This window comes from Odontesthes bonariensis, chromosome 16 (assembly GCF_027942865.1).
Source record: "Odontesthes bonariensis isolate fOdoBon6 chromosome 16, fOdoBon6.hap1, whole genome shotgun sequence".
NCBI classification, from domain to species: Eukaryota; Metazoa; Chordata; class Actinopteri; order Atheriniformes; family Atherinopsidae; genus Odontesthes; species Odontesthes bonariensis.
In genome coordinates this window covers 12,297,541-12,312,744 of record NC_134521.1, presented here as the reverse complement: position 1 = coordinate 12,312,744, position 15,204 = coordinate 12,297,541, and the positions used below count along the sequence as shown (strand labels likewise).

At 41.9% G+C, this 15,204-nt stretch overlaps 2 protein-coding genes across 2 annotated transcripts; one reads left to right on the top strand and one right to left on the bottom strand.

Moving 5' to 3' along the window:
- Positions 1-1,858: 1,858 nt before the first annotated feature.
- On the bottom strand, positions 1,859-10,972 carry LOC142402330 (terminal nucleotidyltransferase 5D-like). The gene is made up of 2 exons (XM_075487944.1): positions 10,440-10,972; positions 1,859-8,102 (listed from the first exon to the last, which is right to left on the bottom strand). Exon 2 carries the CDS (start codon positions 8,091-8,093, stop codon positions 5,826-5,828), a length of 2,268 nt encoding a protein of 755 aa, XP_075344059.1. The 5' UTR covers positions 8,094-8,102; positions 10,440-10,972; the 3' UTR covers positions 1,859-5,825.
- A 111-nt stretch (positions 10,973-11,083) lies between these two features.
- LOC142402331 (charged multivesicular body protein 1b) lies at positions 11,084-14,564 on the top strand. Its single transcript, XM_075487945.1, has 8 exons — positions 11,084-11,265; positions 12,670-12,767; positions 12,863-13,009; positions 13,108-13,176; positions 13,267-13,374; positions 13,455-13,498; positions 13,667-13,739; positions 13,881-14,564. The coding sequence occupies exons 1-8, from the start codon at positions 11,250-11,252 to the stop codon at positions 13,923-13,925; spliced, it is 600 nt and encodes a 199-aa protein (XP_075344060.1). The 5' UTR covers positions 11,084-11,249; the 3' UTR covers positions 13,926-14,564.
- The last annotated feature ends 640 nt before the right edge of the window (positions 14,565-15,204 follow it).

The window sequence follows — 15,204 nt, the reverse complement described above, 5'->3', positions numbered from 1 at the left end:
TGTGTCTGAGTAAGGGATCATCGGATTTGCGTTCATTACACTGTGCTGGTCAAAGAGAAGAAAATTCCATTTTCCTGGGTGGGTTGTGTATTTTTCTTCCATCGTCTTTAATCCTGACCGATCTCACATCCTAAACGGCGTCTTTTTTCCCCCCTAAATGTAGCAAAGCTGATGTTTACCCGAAAACATTCTGCTAAATCACACGAGGTAGAATCTAGCGGGGAGATGACCAGGAAAGATGACTCACTTTGTCGTTTCAGCTCCGGGTGCTTAAATCCAAAACACACCTCCTGGCCCCTCTGTGTGTGTTCATCAGCGTGAGAGAGATTATTTCCCAGTTCTGTTTGTCAGGTTTCTCGCAAATCTGCATCAACATATAGAGTCTAACCAGCAGCAGCATTATCTTGTGTCCTGAGATTACTTTGGTTGTGTGCGAGACTATAATTCTTATTTTCATATTGTGGATGGTGCTTAGTCTTGGCTCAAAGCATCAGATTAGATGAGTACAACATTCTACAATAAGTGAGAAAAAAAAGCTTACCTTTTATACTAAATGTTTTGATTGTAAGTGTGTTTTTTTTTGTTTTGTTTTTTTTAATAAAAATCTGAATTTCTTTAAAATATATAACTATTTGAATTTAATTATACAGGATTTTCTCAAATCGAACCTGGATTTCTGTGTACGGTCAGCTCAAGCTCAGGGAGCTGTTCTCCAGCACTGTGACAGAGTCCTCTGCCGTCATCCGTTGTCTGTACAATGGGTCGAGAACATGCCCTGAAAACAGACATCTGAGAGTTTCAGAATACTGGGATTGTCTTCTGTGACAGGCAGCCATGAACCTGAATGTACTATTTGCAAGAGTGTTAATGCATTGAAAGCAGGGGTGAGTCACACGAGGAACAAACAAGGATGAGCGATGACGCACTGTGCCCCGCTACACCTAGAAACGGCAGAGATGCTGGAGGATCATAGGAATGAATATGTATCCATGCATGAAGACAGAGGTCACTGTTTGGAGGATAAAGGAGGGAAAGTGCTGTCATGGGGAACAAAGTAAATAGAAAAAGACCTTTTGTGTGTTGTGTGAATGTTAATTTATGCTGCTCTTTCATGGTTGATAACACTAAGAGACCAAAATGTGATCATTAAAGGGCTGACGGCAGCAGCAGATGTTCAGCATCTGGGCCAGGGCTAGAAATATGGTCAGGATTACATACTCTGTGGATATATAAGTGCAACTAAGGACGGGTGATGCTGCTGGTGTTGGTCATCATATAGTTGGTTTCAACAAAGCAAAAAAATAATTGTCAACATATAAATTTATGATATCACCCACCAACTCTTACAGGACTCAATAAAGGCTTTTGTCTGAGCAAAGTCATGTTCTTGAAACGCAGCCGGGACTAAAGCTCCATCAGGCCACAGGATGTTGTTCAAGGGGTCTGTGATGCTTGAACAGGAAGTGCTGATGTTAACCGTGCCGGTTTTAAGGAAGACCGGCAGAATGATGGTCGTACACGGTGACGCAGGAATGGATGAAGCTTAGAAAGCACGAATGTTGTTTTTCCACTTACTGCGAAAACTGTCATGCCTTAAACAAAAGCATGCCGTTGCTCTTTTGTGTACTTTGCACGCCAGTAATGTTGCCATGGCACCATGAATCTGCATTTCATCTGAAGATACAGCACAATGCAGTAAAACTCGGACTTGTGCACAGTAGCACCAACGATGTGATGGACGCATGACGGAAGTCGAAAGATAATTACTCTTACCACTGGCCTTGTTGCCGAGTGAAAATAAAAGAGTGACCGAAACCTAGACCGCCAAAGAAAGACTCAGAGACGACAACTACTTGTGTATCATTTATTGTCACAATAACACAACAATGTGAGAAATTAGATACCATAACAGGGACATTTTGATTTTCTCATTTCCTTCACGATACCTAACAAACCGTAAAGACAAATACAACCACTACACTGCACACTGTGTTCTCATCTTTAATACTTAGTTTTGGAATAACAACCACATTAAACATTGATTACTTGACAATATCTAAGTGGATTTACATTGTGCTTCGGCCTCAGTGTGAATAGATCACATTTAGCGCACCTAAGCTGTATTTCATCTGTCTTTCTTTTTTTTTTTAAATACCACATTTGTATACAGCGCATACGCAGTGAATAAACACAAGGACAGAGTGCAGGAATTGCAGGCTGCATCGGCAGCTTAAATAACTCAAATGTAGATACAATTTTGCCCACAGTGTCAGGCAGAACCTCGACAAGACACACATTCACTTCGTCCACTACAACAAACAATAGTCACTGTCACACACAGTCTATTCAGCCTGCTAACCACAGATAAAAAGGAGTCAACATGCTCTCTGCATTTCTGCAAAAGATCTGGGTTTCCTGAAAAAAAACACAACCAAGCTTTATTCATTATTCCATGAGGATGGAATCTCTGCGATGTTTCTCTCACAAGGAATGGAAGAGTTAATTTGATTAAATGCAGGTAAATTTATCTAAGCTGATAGTTTTTAACTTTTTCCAAACGAATAAAACACCAAACTACCACATCTGTCACTGGTTGAGATGAAGGTCTTTCTTAAAGTAACACTGGAGAGTTTGGCTGATTTTATGCTCTCTGGCTCCCCCCTGCAGGTGTGGGAAACAACACCACTGTCATAAAAACATCTTTGTGTGAGCCCTCTAAATGTACAGACATACACACAAATTTGTTGCCGTGTTAAAAGACCCAAAGACGCCATCGAAGGCCCACAAAGATGTTGAGTCACAGTAAAGCAAGACAGCGTGGTGCAGGGCTGGAAACCAAAGCCGTGAACAGCCCCATCTCAGCCTACAGTTGCTCTGGGGCAGGAATGAGCATAACAAGAGTTGGTGTACATCAAAATGAGTCACTAAGGCTGCCAAACTTCTCTAATGTTGCTATAATATTCTAAGGGACTATAGAGAAATGATGAAGTGCAGAGGGGAGATCAGACAAAAGGGAAGGTATTTCATTTCTATCTTCATTATCATCATTATAGTTGTCATAAATCAATATATTATCACATCTAATATTCAAAAGAGACATCTAAGGGATTAAAAGCACATTTTTCAGATAATCATTTTTAACGTCCTCTATGAAAAGGTTTCTTTCTACCCGAGTTTAAGCAGTTTTAGTTATTTCCTGGAAAAGATGCCATGTATTTCTGTTTTCTGCTTAACTGTGAGATGAGTGCTGCTCATCTAGAAAAAGATGTTGCCACAAATAGCTCCACCAATCACAATTTATCAGCATTTAAATGAGAATCCGTCGCCAGCTGCTCGTTTATGTTGCAAATTGATCAAGCCAAATGGAAGCAACACCATATTTTTGTCTGATGAGACAGTCACTGTTTCATATATCTGCCTATTCTGGGGAAATCTGTGCTAAAATCTTTTGTCCAATGTTCAATTACAATCTTTAACAACCTGTGTGATCTTATTGGACAGGACGTGCCAGGTGCAAAAACTATTTAAAAACCATGAATGATACCAGTTATCTTATTACAGTATCAGTGCCAGTTCATTTTGAGGGGCTTTTCACTGCAGGAACTCACCTTGAGTTTTATTAGCCTTAGAAGTCTAAGCTAAGAATGGCATCACATTGTGCTAACTGATGCTATTATAAGCCTTAAAAAAATGACAACAATGCATTGTTGCTGTGTTTTGTGCACCAAATGCAGTATTTGTTTAAACCGCTGGGGGCCACAGTGTATTCAGAACCAGTAACTACAGCACCACCACTTTTCAGGGGGGACAAATCTGTAAGCTACAACTTAAAAGGCTGCCATTACAATTGTCTTTCCACCTCCACGTGAGATGTCCCAGCTGGTGAATGTGTTTCTGTAAAGGAAAAGGGTGCTTTGTGCATTTCTGTAGCCCCACGCAGCACCCTCGGTGAAAATTAGGGTGCCAACTAACTCATCTATGCCAACTGGAACCGGAGATGATAAATACCAGAGACCACTGCCAAACCAGTCTCACAGCATACGGGAAACAAGTCTTGTAAACTTAATTGACAGAACCATGTTGACAGACATGATCGCCACCTTTTTTCTTTATTTTGCACACAAAAATAGTCTGGTAGAAGAACCAAGATTGAGTCCCGTGGTGACCACTTGTGTTTTCCGGTAGCTTTAATCTCTGCTTCCTTGCTCTTTTCCTTACTGTTCAGACGCTGTTTTGCACATTATAAACAAATTCAGGTCAGTTAATAAAAGCGAGATGTTTCATGTTAGGTATGGATTGCATTAAAATAGACATATAGCCTGTAAATATTCTTTCCCTCGATTACTGACTGCAAAGTCCCGCCGCCTCAGCTAAACACACAAAACCTGCAGGTCACATGGTCTGTTTTCTACAGTTACTTTAAAAGTGGTGTTGGGTGGTATGAAAATAATACAAGTTGTCTTCATCAGCATGAATACAAGTTTTTCTGTTTCATGACAGTTTCATGTTTTTTCGGTGAGGCTGGGCTGCCGCTGCAGATGTGGAACTGAATGCCGACGCTTTCCCATTGCACCTACGCACCAGATGTTAGCGGGTGTAAAAATGGCACAGCTAGAAAGAAAAATGGTTATTTTTCTCCAAGTTTAATCAATTAGAAGCAGTTCTTCGGGACTGCTCTGATATACCTAGCCTGGAGTAGCTACTGTTGTTCTTCCTCAGAAAATGACCCCACCACGATCTCAGCGGTCCTACGTCAAACTTTCTGGGCTAAAAGGGGAAGAGATGATTAAATCCACCTGTGAGGTCCTGCAGTGAAATAGAAACCTTCTAATAAATTGGCTGAGCCAAACACTTAGGTGGTCTATTTTTCTACAAGATCAGCGAAGTCTGAGCTCAGCCACAGAGCTTCATTTCTTAAAAACTAAAGTAAGGATAACAGTTCGCTCTGATTGTTGCTTACTTTGGGAACAACATTTCACCTTTAGAATAGCTCAAATTACTTTTTTAGGGTAGAAATGCAATATTATATTCACAACTGCGATTTCCTCTGTGTAAAATAGTGTGAAAATAATAATAATTGTTTTTGTGTTGCAATTTATATAAATTGTATTTATTCTCCCTTCACCAGACCAATCTTTTTTTTTTTACAGTCCCCAAATAGCATGAAACCTTGAAATGCTCTGAACAGAGGTGGTTACACTCACAAACACATCACCTCACAGATAATGGAAGTACCACAGAATAATTAGTCTAATCTATACCTGCAGTCTTATTTCTATACAGTGAATATGCAGTTATAGCCACATGTTTGACTTTACTCCACAGAAACGAACGATTCACAAAACAGTTTGGGAATTTTAACCCCTGACGATTAATCGTGACTCAAACTTAACCCAAACTGAGACAATTGTAGCCAACAGGTGTTTGACAGATAACATTCTACATGTTAAGCTTATTATCTAGCCATGGAGATTTATCACATTACAACATTCCCCTCATTACAGGAGGGTAGTCAGTACAGAGCCCATCAGAACCGAGTCAAAAACAGCCTCAACTTTGATCAAATCCTCTCAACAAGCTCTCTGAAAACTGACCAACTCGTGTTTCTTTCCTCTACAAGTATTCATCTTGAAAGGGTGCATGCCTCGGGACCCCTTTCAATCCTGACCTCTCATCATCTTTCATCTTATCGGCAAGAGGGATTTTAAAACATTGAACAACATTGCGCTGCCTGTTGTTGCTAAAACTTGCATTTGTGCCTCTGCTTGCAGAGCACCACACTAAAAGCAGCCATGCATGCCCCCACGTGGGCATGAACACGTTGGCTACACCAGGCCAGTCTGCATGTGGACATGCAGAGGGTAGGGGTGGTAGACGAGCTGGGCCTGAGTGATGTAATAGCTGTTGTAGATCGGCTCTGTCATATACGGGGCAGGCTGATAGAAGCAGGTAACGTTGGCCGTGTTGGGGATGGCATTCTGTTCGCCCAATACCCTCAAAGCCAGAACCGTGATCATATTGAGCGTCTGTCTCCGCTCGTGTCCCATCAAACACACAGTGCTTTCATCTATCACACGCCGCAGGGTCATCAAATAGTCGTACTTGCTTGCTTCCTCATTGCCAATGAAATGGCAGTGCAGGTAAGCCTCAATCTTCCGCTGCTGCTCGCCCACATCAGGAAAGTCGATGAAGAAACGGGAGCACATGTACCGCTCCAAGGACTTGATCTCCGTCTCGCTGGCTGGCCTGAAGTTCCTCACCAGCAGGTCGCTGTATTTCAGCAGGCCCCCTCCTCGGATCTCCTCTGGGTTGTGGGTGGCGATGAGGCGGTGGCGGAGGTGGTCCATCGCCTGCTCAAAGTCTCCGAACATGCACTCGGCTTCGACGGTGATGATGGACTCCCCTACTGCCGCTGACCCGCAGCTGTTGGGGAGCGTGTCTGCCAGCTCAGGCCTGTGATCCTCTGCTACAGGTTGTGAAGTGTTTGTTGCACTTGTGTGGCTTCGAGCCTTTGAATCAGGAGGCTTCTTTGAGTGTTTTGGCTTAACAGTTTGCGCTGCAGTTTCACCAGAACCTGGGCCCTCCCGGGGTGTACTGGCTGGGCTGTACGCGGGGACTGTATGAGCATCTGTGGCCTCAGAGTTCACTGATCCGTGAATTTGAGTATTATCAAGCGAAAGAGGTTTTGGCTGAAGTGGTTTTGGAATTTCTATGGGTGGAAACAGTTGTGTTGTAAGATCTGACAAGTCCGTCAGTAGAGACCATTTTTCAGGCTTGTTTATCAACTTCCGAGACATTTTTCTTTGTAATTTCGGTGAAGGGCAGTAGTCTGGTACAATGTCTTGTGATGTGCTACAAGTTTTTTTAGCTGGGGGAGGAAAAGAGAACTCAAGATGTGGATCTTGTAAGCTTGGGGTGCTGTCAGTCCTGTGAGTTACTGTGTTTACCTCTGACTGTGTATTCTCTTTGCAATGGGCTATTTCTTGTGAAGCCAAGTCTTCGGTATCCGTTACAGATGCAGGCTGGGAGACTTGTGCCTCACATAGTTCTTCCTTACTCTCTACCTTTAAACATGCATGCGTCATCAGTGGATCCCTGGCATCTGTAAATGAAGATTTTGAGGATTCCAGTGAGGGAAACTCACGGTGAAATTTTTCCTCTCCACTTTCTCCACAGAGCTCAAACACCTCTGAAAGGTCCTCTGAGTGGACATCCTCAGTGGCATCCTGTTCCTCGCGCTGCGAGGGGATCCTCTCGGGTTCTAATGTCCGCTGTTCCTCACGCTTTCCGTCTGCATGCTCAGTCGCTTCTTGTGGAAGCTCTTTCTCAAGCACAGAAATGGTGTCGTCCTGGAATGGAGCTTCTGGTCTGGCTGCCATACACGGATCTTTCTTAGTCTCCTCTTCAACATTTTGAGGATTGCTCAGTTGTTTTTGCTCTTTGTTGTCCTTATTGTCGTCTCTTTTAGACAAATTCCCGGCACTCAGTGCAAACTTTCCCTTTTGTTTCTTCTCAGTCTCCCAGTAAGACTCCAGCATGCGATCTAATATTATCTGAAAAGAGTCCACGCTGAACTCAAACTGTCTCCGCAGGGAACTTACGAATCTGAGCCCCACTGTTTTAGCTCTGTTGTTAGAAAGCAAGATGAGGCTCCATCTGTCATGCTCGTTGAAAACTTTTACCATCTTTTGCACATATGCTTCTTTCATTGTAAGGCAGGTGATATTCCGTCTGTTGACCCCATAAGGGAGGAGGTCTCGTAGGCTGCCCAGCACCACCTCCTTAATCACCTGGAAGTCCTCCTGCCTGGGCAGCTCTACTCCAAAAATGATATCTAAGTCTCTGTTGCCTAAGCTGTTATCCCTCACCAGGACATAACTGGCAGTCGCTCCGTTAAGGCGTATATCTTTAACCTGGATGTCTCGTTCGACCAGCCGGTCCTTTACCACACGGATGATGTCTTTCGCTCTCACCTGCAGTGTAGGAAAATTTCCTCGTCCGTGGATCGGGATCACCTCGGTCAAGACTTTGTCGAGGGCCTGGACTTGTTCAAGGGTCAAGTTATGAAACCTCCTCTCTGTTTGAAGCTCCATAGTTCTCACCTGTGAAACAAGAGGTCTGACATTTGCATCACATGATGGCTTATGTGTCAAAAGGGACAGAAAAAAGGCTGACAGTCAAACGGATCAGAGAACATACTGTGAAGTAGCCTTGCATGTCGGTTAATGTGCAGCTCTCTCCCATGTACACAGAGAGAGCTTTTATTTCTCTACATGTCCATATCATGACAATATATTTCTCTGTCAACATCCTTATATTTGACGATGTTTTTTTATCTCCTGGGAAAAGAAGCAAAGAAGCAAATGCAAATAACTGAGCTGAAGGTCTTCCTCTCTGAATGCATGATGCACCAATTATCAACTGGCTAAATTTTAAACATCAGAGGTAACGGGCCTGCGTGATTGGCTTGTCTGGTGATGGTGAGTTAAAGGCCTAGTAAGAGCTTGGACAAATGGTAAATGTAATAATCCCATTTTTAACTCTACTGTGCACTTACATAAAGTAATTCAACAAGTAAATCTGTACTTTGATTTCATCTTTCACAGACTGCGACTGTATATACTTTGGCTAATCCATGCCGAGAAGAAACTTCCGACAGGCAACCAGCTGTTCCTACTTTACTTTACGTCAGAATTCATGTATTTGTTATTATTTATCCAGAGCTTTTCTTTAATATGTAGCCCTATTTATGCTTCCCACAAAGCAAAACATATACGAGATTAAATACATTTTCAAGTCATTGTTGAGGATTTGGTACGAGGCACAGTGAGGTTTGAACGGGGCTTTGTTTTAACCACGACACAGTGCACTCCAGTGGCACTGTGAACATCACCAGCTGTCACTCATGACATCTATAGTGATAGTAATGCGAGATTTAAATTAAATACTCGCCAAATTGAATTTGTGGCATGGATATGTGTCCATTTGCTTGTTGCAGCTGACTCACATTTCTGTCATTTACCTAGTGGCAGCAGCAGGGACAAACTGACTAACAGATCTACCAGAGACAAATTGGAGTTGTCCTGTCATTTGTGAAGTGATCTATCTGAAGAAAGTGCACCGAATGCTGTTTTAACCCCTGGGCTGGATCATATGAACTGATCCTCTTATTTCACAATATTGAGTTTTAAAAGAAACAACCAAAAAGTAGGTGGAATAAGTGACAGGTTGGAAATGTGCGTCAACATTCATGTACGCTGACTCACTCAGTACAGAGGAAATGTTTAATTTCTATCCTGTTTTCAAACATACCAAAGAGAAACACTTTGATGTAAATGCATAGATGTACATGTACAGACTATAAAGAGGTGAATTGAGCTTATCACAGTTTTGCTCCTGGTTATTCTGCACAGATCTTTGCAAAATTTGGTCAAAAATCAGGCTGACGTTTCCCAGAATCCTTCAAATTAATCATTAAAAGTGGAGCATCAGCATAATCTGTTTCATATATTCAAATATTTATTTCACCTTTGCATTTTAGATATATCTTTGATAAAGATTACAGAAAAAAATTCCTGCATTTAAATCAAAGATTCATGGATATACTCTTTTAAGACGTATTTCACGTTCACTTTTAACAAACGCAAACTGTGCTGATTCTAGATGCATTGCTTTAAATCTGGGAGGTCGTGGGAGGTCCTGCAAAGAACACTTGATCATTGTTTTGAGTGTGCAGTATGCGAGCAGCCCTTCCCGCATCATCGGACTGTGTTTTGAGTGTCAAGTGTTTGTTGGTCATTCGTGCAAATGCAGTCAGTGTCAGCAACTCGGGGCACAGGGAAGCATGGCCCACAGCAGCCTCTAGTGAATCTCTGGGGTTACATCAGCTCGGTCCTGCAGCAGGACTGCTCCTCTGCCACTTGGCTTCTTTATAGATAAGACTATATGAGTCATACAGCCACTGAACAAAGCATCACTGGTTGGCACATTCTGGATTCTTTCCATGTGCGCAAAAATAACACAAAACGCAGAACATTTGACGTGGCATTAGGTCCGTGAGAGCCACTACATGCTCAGGCAGTAAACCTGATTAGTGGATTGTGGCATTATACAGACCATATCACGGAGCGTTACAGATGCTCGTGAACTGGAGACATAAACACTGGGGGAAGCTGCTTTGATCAACAACATTTTGTCCACTTTTGTCCTTTAATGTTTCACAGCATCTATTTTCATGCAATTCTCTGAACTCAAAATGTGACTAGAATATGTTTTTACTGGTGCCTTTTGTACTAACTGCAACATACGGCTCAAGTTGCCAGACGCTGTGAACAAATTAATGGGCAAAAAAACTGAACAATATGCTGAAGGAAAGAACAAACTGCGGCGTTTGACAACGTGAAAACGTAAAAAACAGACACACAATTTTAGAAACTCACCTGGTGAAAAGTAAAGCCAGAGCAGATAAAAACAGCAGAAGAAAACAGTGGGGGTATCCAACAGGTTTATTCGACCCTGTATGAGAGGTTGACGCTGAAGTTATCACTGACAGTTTCCTCTTAGCGCAGAAGCACTGTTTCCATGGCAATCAGGCGTCACGATATTTACGGTAAATCACGACCCCCGGTGTCTCTACAAACTACCAAGTGACAGCCGCTCAAGTTGGAAAAAAAACCCGTCTTACAGAGCCACCCTAGGGTCGCTGAGCAGTTTGATAAAGTTTGCCTTGTGCTCGTGTAGCGCACAGATATGTCAGGCTGAAGCACCGGCGTGCCACCGCACTGCCGAGCTGTTGCGGGGTGAACATCACATCAGACGGAGTGAGTCATCCTCTCTCACCGCCGTGATCCACACCGTAAATCTAATCATCAATCAACCGGTTTTGCCGCCCACCACTCCGGCCAAACAACGCCACATCCACTTTTATCCGACTGTATTCAGTCAGTCTGCACACCGAAGGCGTTTTTACGCAGAAACATGAAAAGTGTAGTGTTTTAACGTTAGTTTTTTTCTCTTTTCATTCACGCTATGGGAGGAGGCGGAGGCCGCTCGCTCGTGACGTTCGGATGGAACACCGACACCATGTGATGATGACGTAGTTGATATTTTGGTAAGACACCAGGAAGTGCGAAAGAAGGCGAAGACCGAAATCTTAAGGGCTTAACTTTCACTAACTTTTGATTTATTTAACTACTTTTTCACGAGGAGTTGACCGTGTGATTGTTGTGTTCCTAAAGAGGCGCTTCAAGATGCCAAGCATGGAAAGTATCCTTTAAAAACAGAGGACATAAAGGGACTGTGGTGTAACTGTACGGTTGCTAAAAGAGCGAGCACAGCAGGTAGTGTCGTTAAGAGATTTATTTGTGGCAGACATCTTAAACTTTGCTAAATATGTCCGATATAGACCAAAGGCTGATAAAGTGTCTTTAAGAATAACCTGAAATATTTCCCACTCTATTCTGGCGTCGTTAAACGCACACAGCTACAATGAAGGCCTCGAAAGCTTCCAGCGCTAATAGCTGCAAACGCAACTGACATCCGGTTGTTTACAACTGGAACATGAAGCCAAGGTATTAGTTGATACTCCCAAAGCTAAAGTAAGAACATGAGTTCGTGTTCGTGTTCGTGTTATCGAGCTTTGTGACTTGGTGCTGTTAATGTCTCCCAGGAACCACAGTCATAAGCAAATGAGTGGGAAACGCCTAAAATACTAGTTACACAAGCTGTATTTGAAGCTAAATCAACACTACAGTCGTGGTAAATCTGCGGATTTTAGGTGGCAAAATAACTGGCAGATATTTACAGTAAAAACTAAAGTATATCCGCATTGACACTGAACTTTGTGGCCAATAATGAAACTAATATCTCAAGAGTTTGAAACGTACAACATAACTGTTGTACTGTCTCAGTTAAGTTAATAACATGTTTTTAAATGTATCTCTTTCAATAAGTAAACTGTTTCCTGTTGGAACATGGGATTGTCAAACTGAGTAATGACAGTTTGTAATTAACTAGTGCATCTGTTTCACCACTTTCCCCCACCAGCCAACATATACACTCATACAGACTCATCCTTAACAGGCAGGCGAGCTTTAATAGCTCTACCTTAAACCTGTAAAGCAAAGAAAGTAGGAAAGCGCTCCCAAGGTTGGATTACTAGCTGTGTGAAACAAGAAACTATTCAAGAACCACACAGTCTTGGGCCCCAGAAAGCTTGTGATTTAATTTATAGTCTTTCTTATGTATGAATTGTTCGATTCCAGCACTAATTTAGACTCTTTTCCATTTAAAGAGGCCGCTTATTATGGCCATTTTGAGATGGTCACCAATGTGCTTGTTATTTCACAGCATCAGCTGCTGGTAATTTGATTATTTTCATGAAGTAGATCATCACATACAGAGTGCAGACAGAGCTGGGGAACAGTGTTTCAGTTTACCAGTCGACTTCTTGTTGTTGGTACATTTAATGTTTAAACCTGATATAAGTATTGACTGTAAATCTGTCTTTTCTCTCAGTTCTTGTTCATGTGCTAAAGGAACAAATTTGATACCAAATTTTCTTCTCTTTCCTGTTTTAAAATCTGTTTCAAAACAATTACTTTTATCTCTGGTGCTCAAAAACTCAGGTCAATATACTATTGTTTGGTCTTCTTTAACTTCATATCTCAGAAAATCTTTTCAATTTAAAGTTTGCTGCCAAAGAACTCCAAAGAAACTCCAAGAAATGTGACAAAGAGGAAAAACTAGAGAAGGTGAAAGTCAAGAAGGTAAGTGTGCTCTGATTAAGCCGCTCATCAAGCTACAATTAATGTTGGCTGATAAAGAGTTTACTGAGCTACTGTGTCATGTTTCTTATCTCCAGGCCATCCAGAAGGGCAATATGGAAGTTGCGAGGATCCATGCAGAGAACGCCATCAGACAGAAAAACCAGTCTGTGAACTTCCTGAGGATGAGTGCTCGAGTCGATGCAGTGGCAGCGAGAGTCCAGACGGCAGTCACAATGAACCAGGTGTGTAGCGCACTGACCGAGTGCATCAGTCAGAGGCGGAACATTGATATTTTAAAAAGAAAACTAATGCCTCGTGGATTGTTTTTATTTTCTCGCAGGTCACAAAGTCCATGGCGGGAGTTGTGAAAGGCATGGACTCCACGCTGAAGAGTATGAATCTTGAAAAGGTAGAAAAGCCTTACCTATAAAGTAATGATAAGTGAATATAATACACCTCACCTGGGTTATAAAACTACGTCTCACTCCTTTTTTATCAGATCTCCGCTCTCATGGACAAATTTGAACACCAGTTTGAAACTCTGGATGTTCAGACAGCCCAGATGGAGGACACCATGAGCAGCACAACGACTCTCACAACACCGCAGGTGCGTTTCTCACCTTCGCCTTTCTCAAGCATCTATTAAAGACTTTTTGTACAAACCTAAATGATCTTTATGTTTTTCAGAATCAAGTGGAGTCGTTGCTACATGAAATGGCTGATGAAGCAGGGTAAATGTCACATTTTCTGTCCAAGTTAGACTCTGTTGAATAAATTAAATCCCCCAGATCAGCTTGTTGCGCTGATGTAGCGGTCATGTCATATTTAATGATAACGTTTTGGACAGCTGAATGAAAGCAAGGACACCTTCTAACTGTTTCTTTGTGTGTTCTGCTTAGTTTGGACCTGAACATGGAGCTCCCTCAAGGGCAGACAGGATCAGTGGGCACCAGCGTGGCCTCTGCGGAACAGGTACTTTTGCTTTTAATGTCATCTTTGTCACTCCCACGTGAACCCGATTGCTTGGAAAGCCGCTCACATGAAGTGTTTCTGCCACTGATTTTGGATTCTTCTCTCACTGGTACGTTTCTCTCTCTTTCTTCTTCTTCGAAGGATGAACTGTCTCAAAGGCTCGCCAAACTCAGAGATCAGATGTAGAGAATGACCGCTGTGGACTGGGAAAAGATTGCAAAGTTCTACAAGACCTGTACACTACCTGAATATTGCTCCCTTTTATTTACATAATGTCTTTTTTCCCCCTCCTTTTTTACATCTAATGTGTCTCTTTTGAAGAGCGCCTGTATAGATTATATTTCTCCTGACCGGTAGTGGCCCTCAATGGTTGGTTTTTAACACCATCGCAGCCATTAGAAACCTTAATTGAAAACAGTTTTATAACGTAACAGATTTGACGAGTGTATATATTTACCAGTAAGAATATATATATTTACCATCAGTGTGGGGTGTAAACTCTTACAAACACCATAAAGTAAAACAAATGGCAGTTATTAGCCTCTAAATGGGGTTTTGGACTGTAGATTTCGGGTTTTTACTTTTTTTTTTCTTCATGTCTACTTGATTGTAGGCAACATATATGCATTTTTTGTCTCCTTGGACTGTTAAAAGATTTCTCCCCTTATTGCTCAACTGATTTCTTGTATTTTACTTGTGATCGACATTTTAAGAAGGTCGCTGACAGTTAGCTTGTTTGGCCACCTTCACAAATCTTCACTCATCTCTGGGAAAGGGTTACAGTTTGGAGATTAAACAACAAATAAACAATAAAGTTTTATAATACTTATGTGTCCTTTTTATCAAAATGATAAGAATGTGTTTTAAACAACTATTCCCTGTTTAGAAAATGAACTGCACAACAAAGTCCCTGATCGTATGTCCTTGTCTGTGTGACATATTTGGATGTTTATTGTTTTATTGATTCATCTGTCAGAGCCAACAAGAGACAGAAGCTCTCATTTATAAACATGGATACGTCACAGTTTGTGGAAAACTGACGGCATCAAATCCTCAGGAGAAAAAAGAGGAATGACTGAGTTAAAGTACAAACACGGGGCTGTTATATACAGTCAATTTGTGAGAACTATTTTACACTTTTTGCTAATGAAGTCGCACATTTGCCTCCCGATTTGAAGGAGATGACTGATCCAAATTAGCGGCTCTGTCCTTTGAGCCCCTTTACTGTAACAGGAGGACCTCTCATAAAGTTATGCTCTCTCATATCTGACTGCTCTCTACAGTGCAGCCAAACATTTTCTGTAAGTTAGGTGATCATACAGTTTTATAGGTGTGCAGGCATGAGTACGTAAAAGCCCTGGTGAAGAGTTTAGATTGTAAATGATAACTTTGTTGGTATGTTGGAAATTTGGCCTACGTATTTCTTTTTCCTGACTGGTGAAACACCACCCTGCGACAAACATGT

Coding starts and splice junctions, on each gene's coding strand:
- LOC142402330 (XM_075487944.1), bottom strand. CDS start 8,093: ATGGAGCTTCAAACAGAGAGGAGGTTTCATAACTTGACCCTTGAACAA.
- LOC142402331 (XM_075487945.1), top strand. Junction 13,010..13,107: donor CGGCAGTCACAATGAACCAG/GTGTGTAGCGCA, acceptor ATTTTCTCGCAG/GTCACAAAGTCCATGGCGGG. Junction 13,375..13,454: donor CGACTCTCACAACACCGCAG/GTGCGTTTCTCA, acceptor TATGTTTTTCAG/AATCAAGTGGAGTCGTTGCT.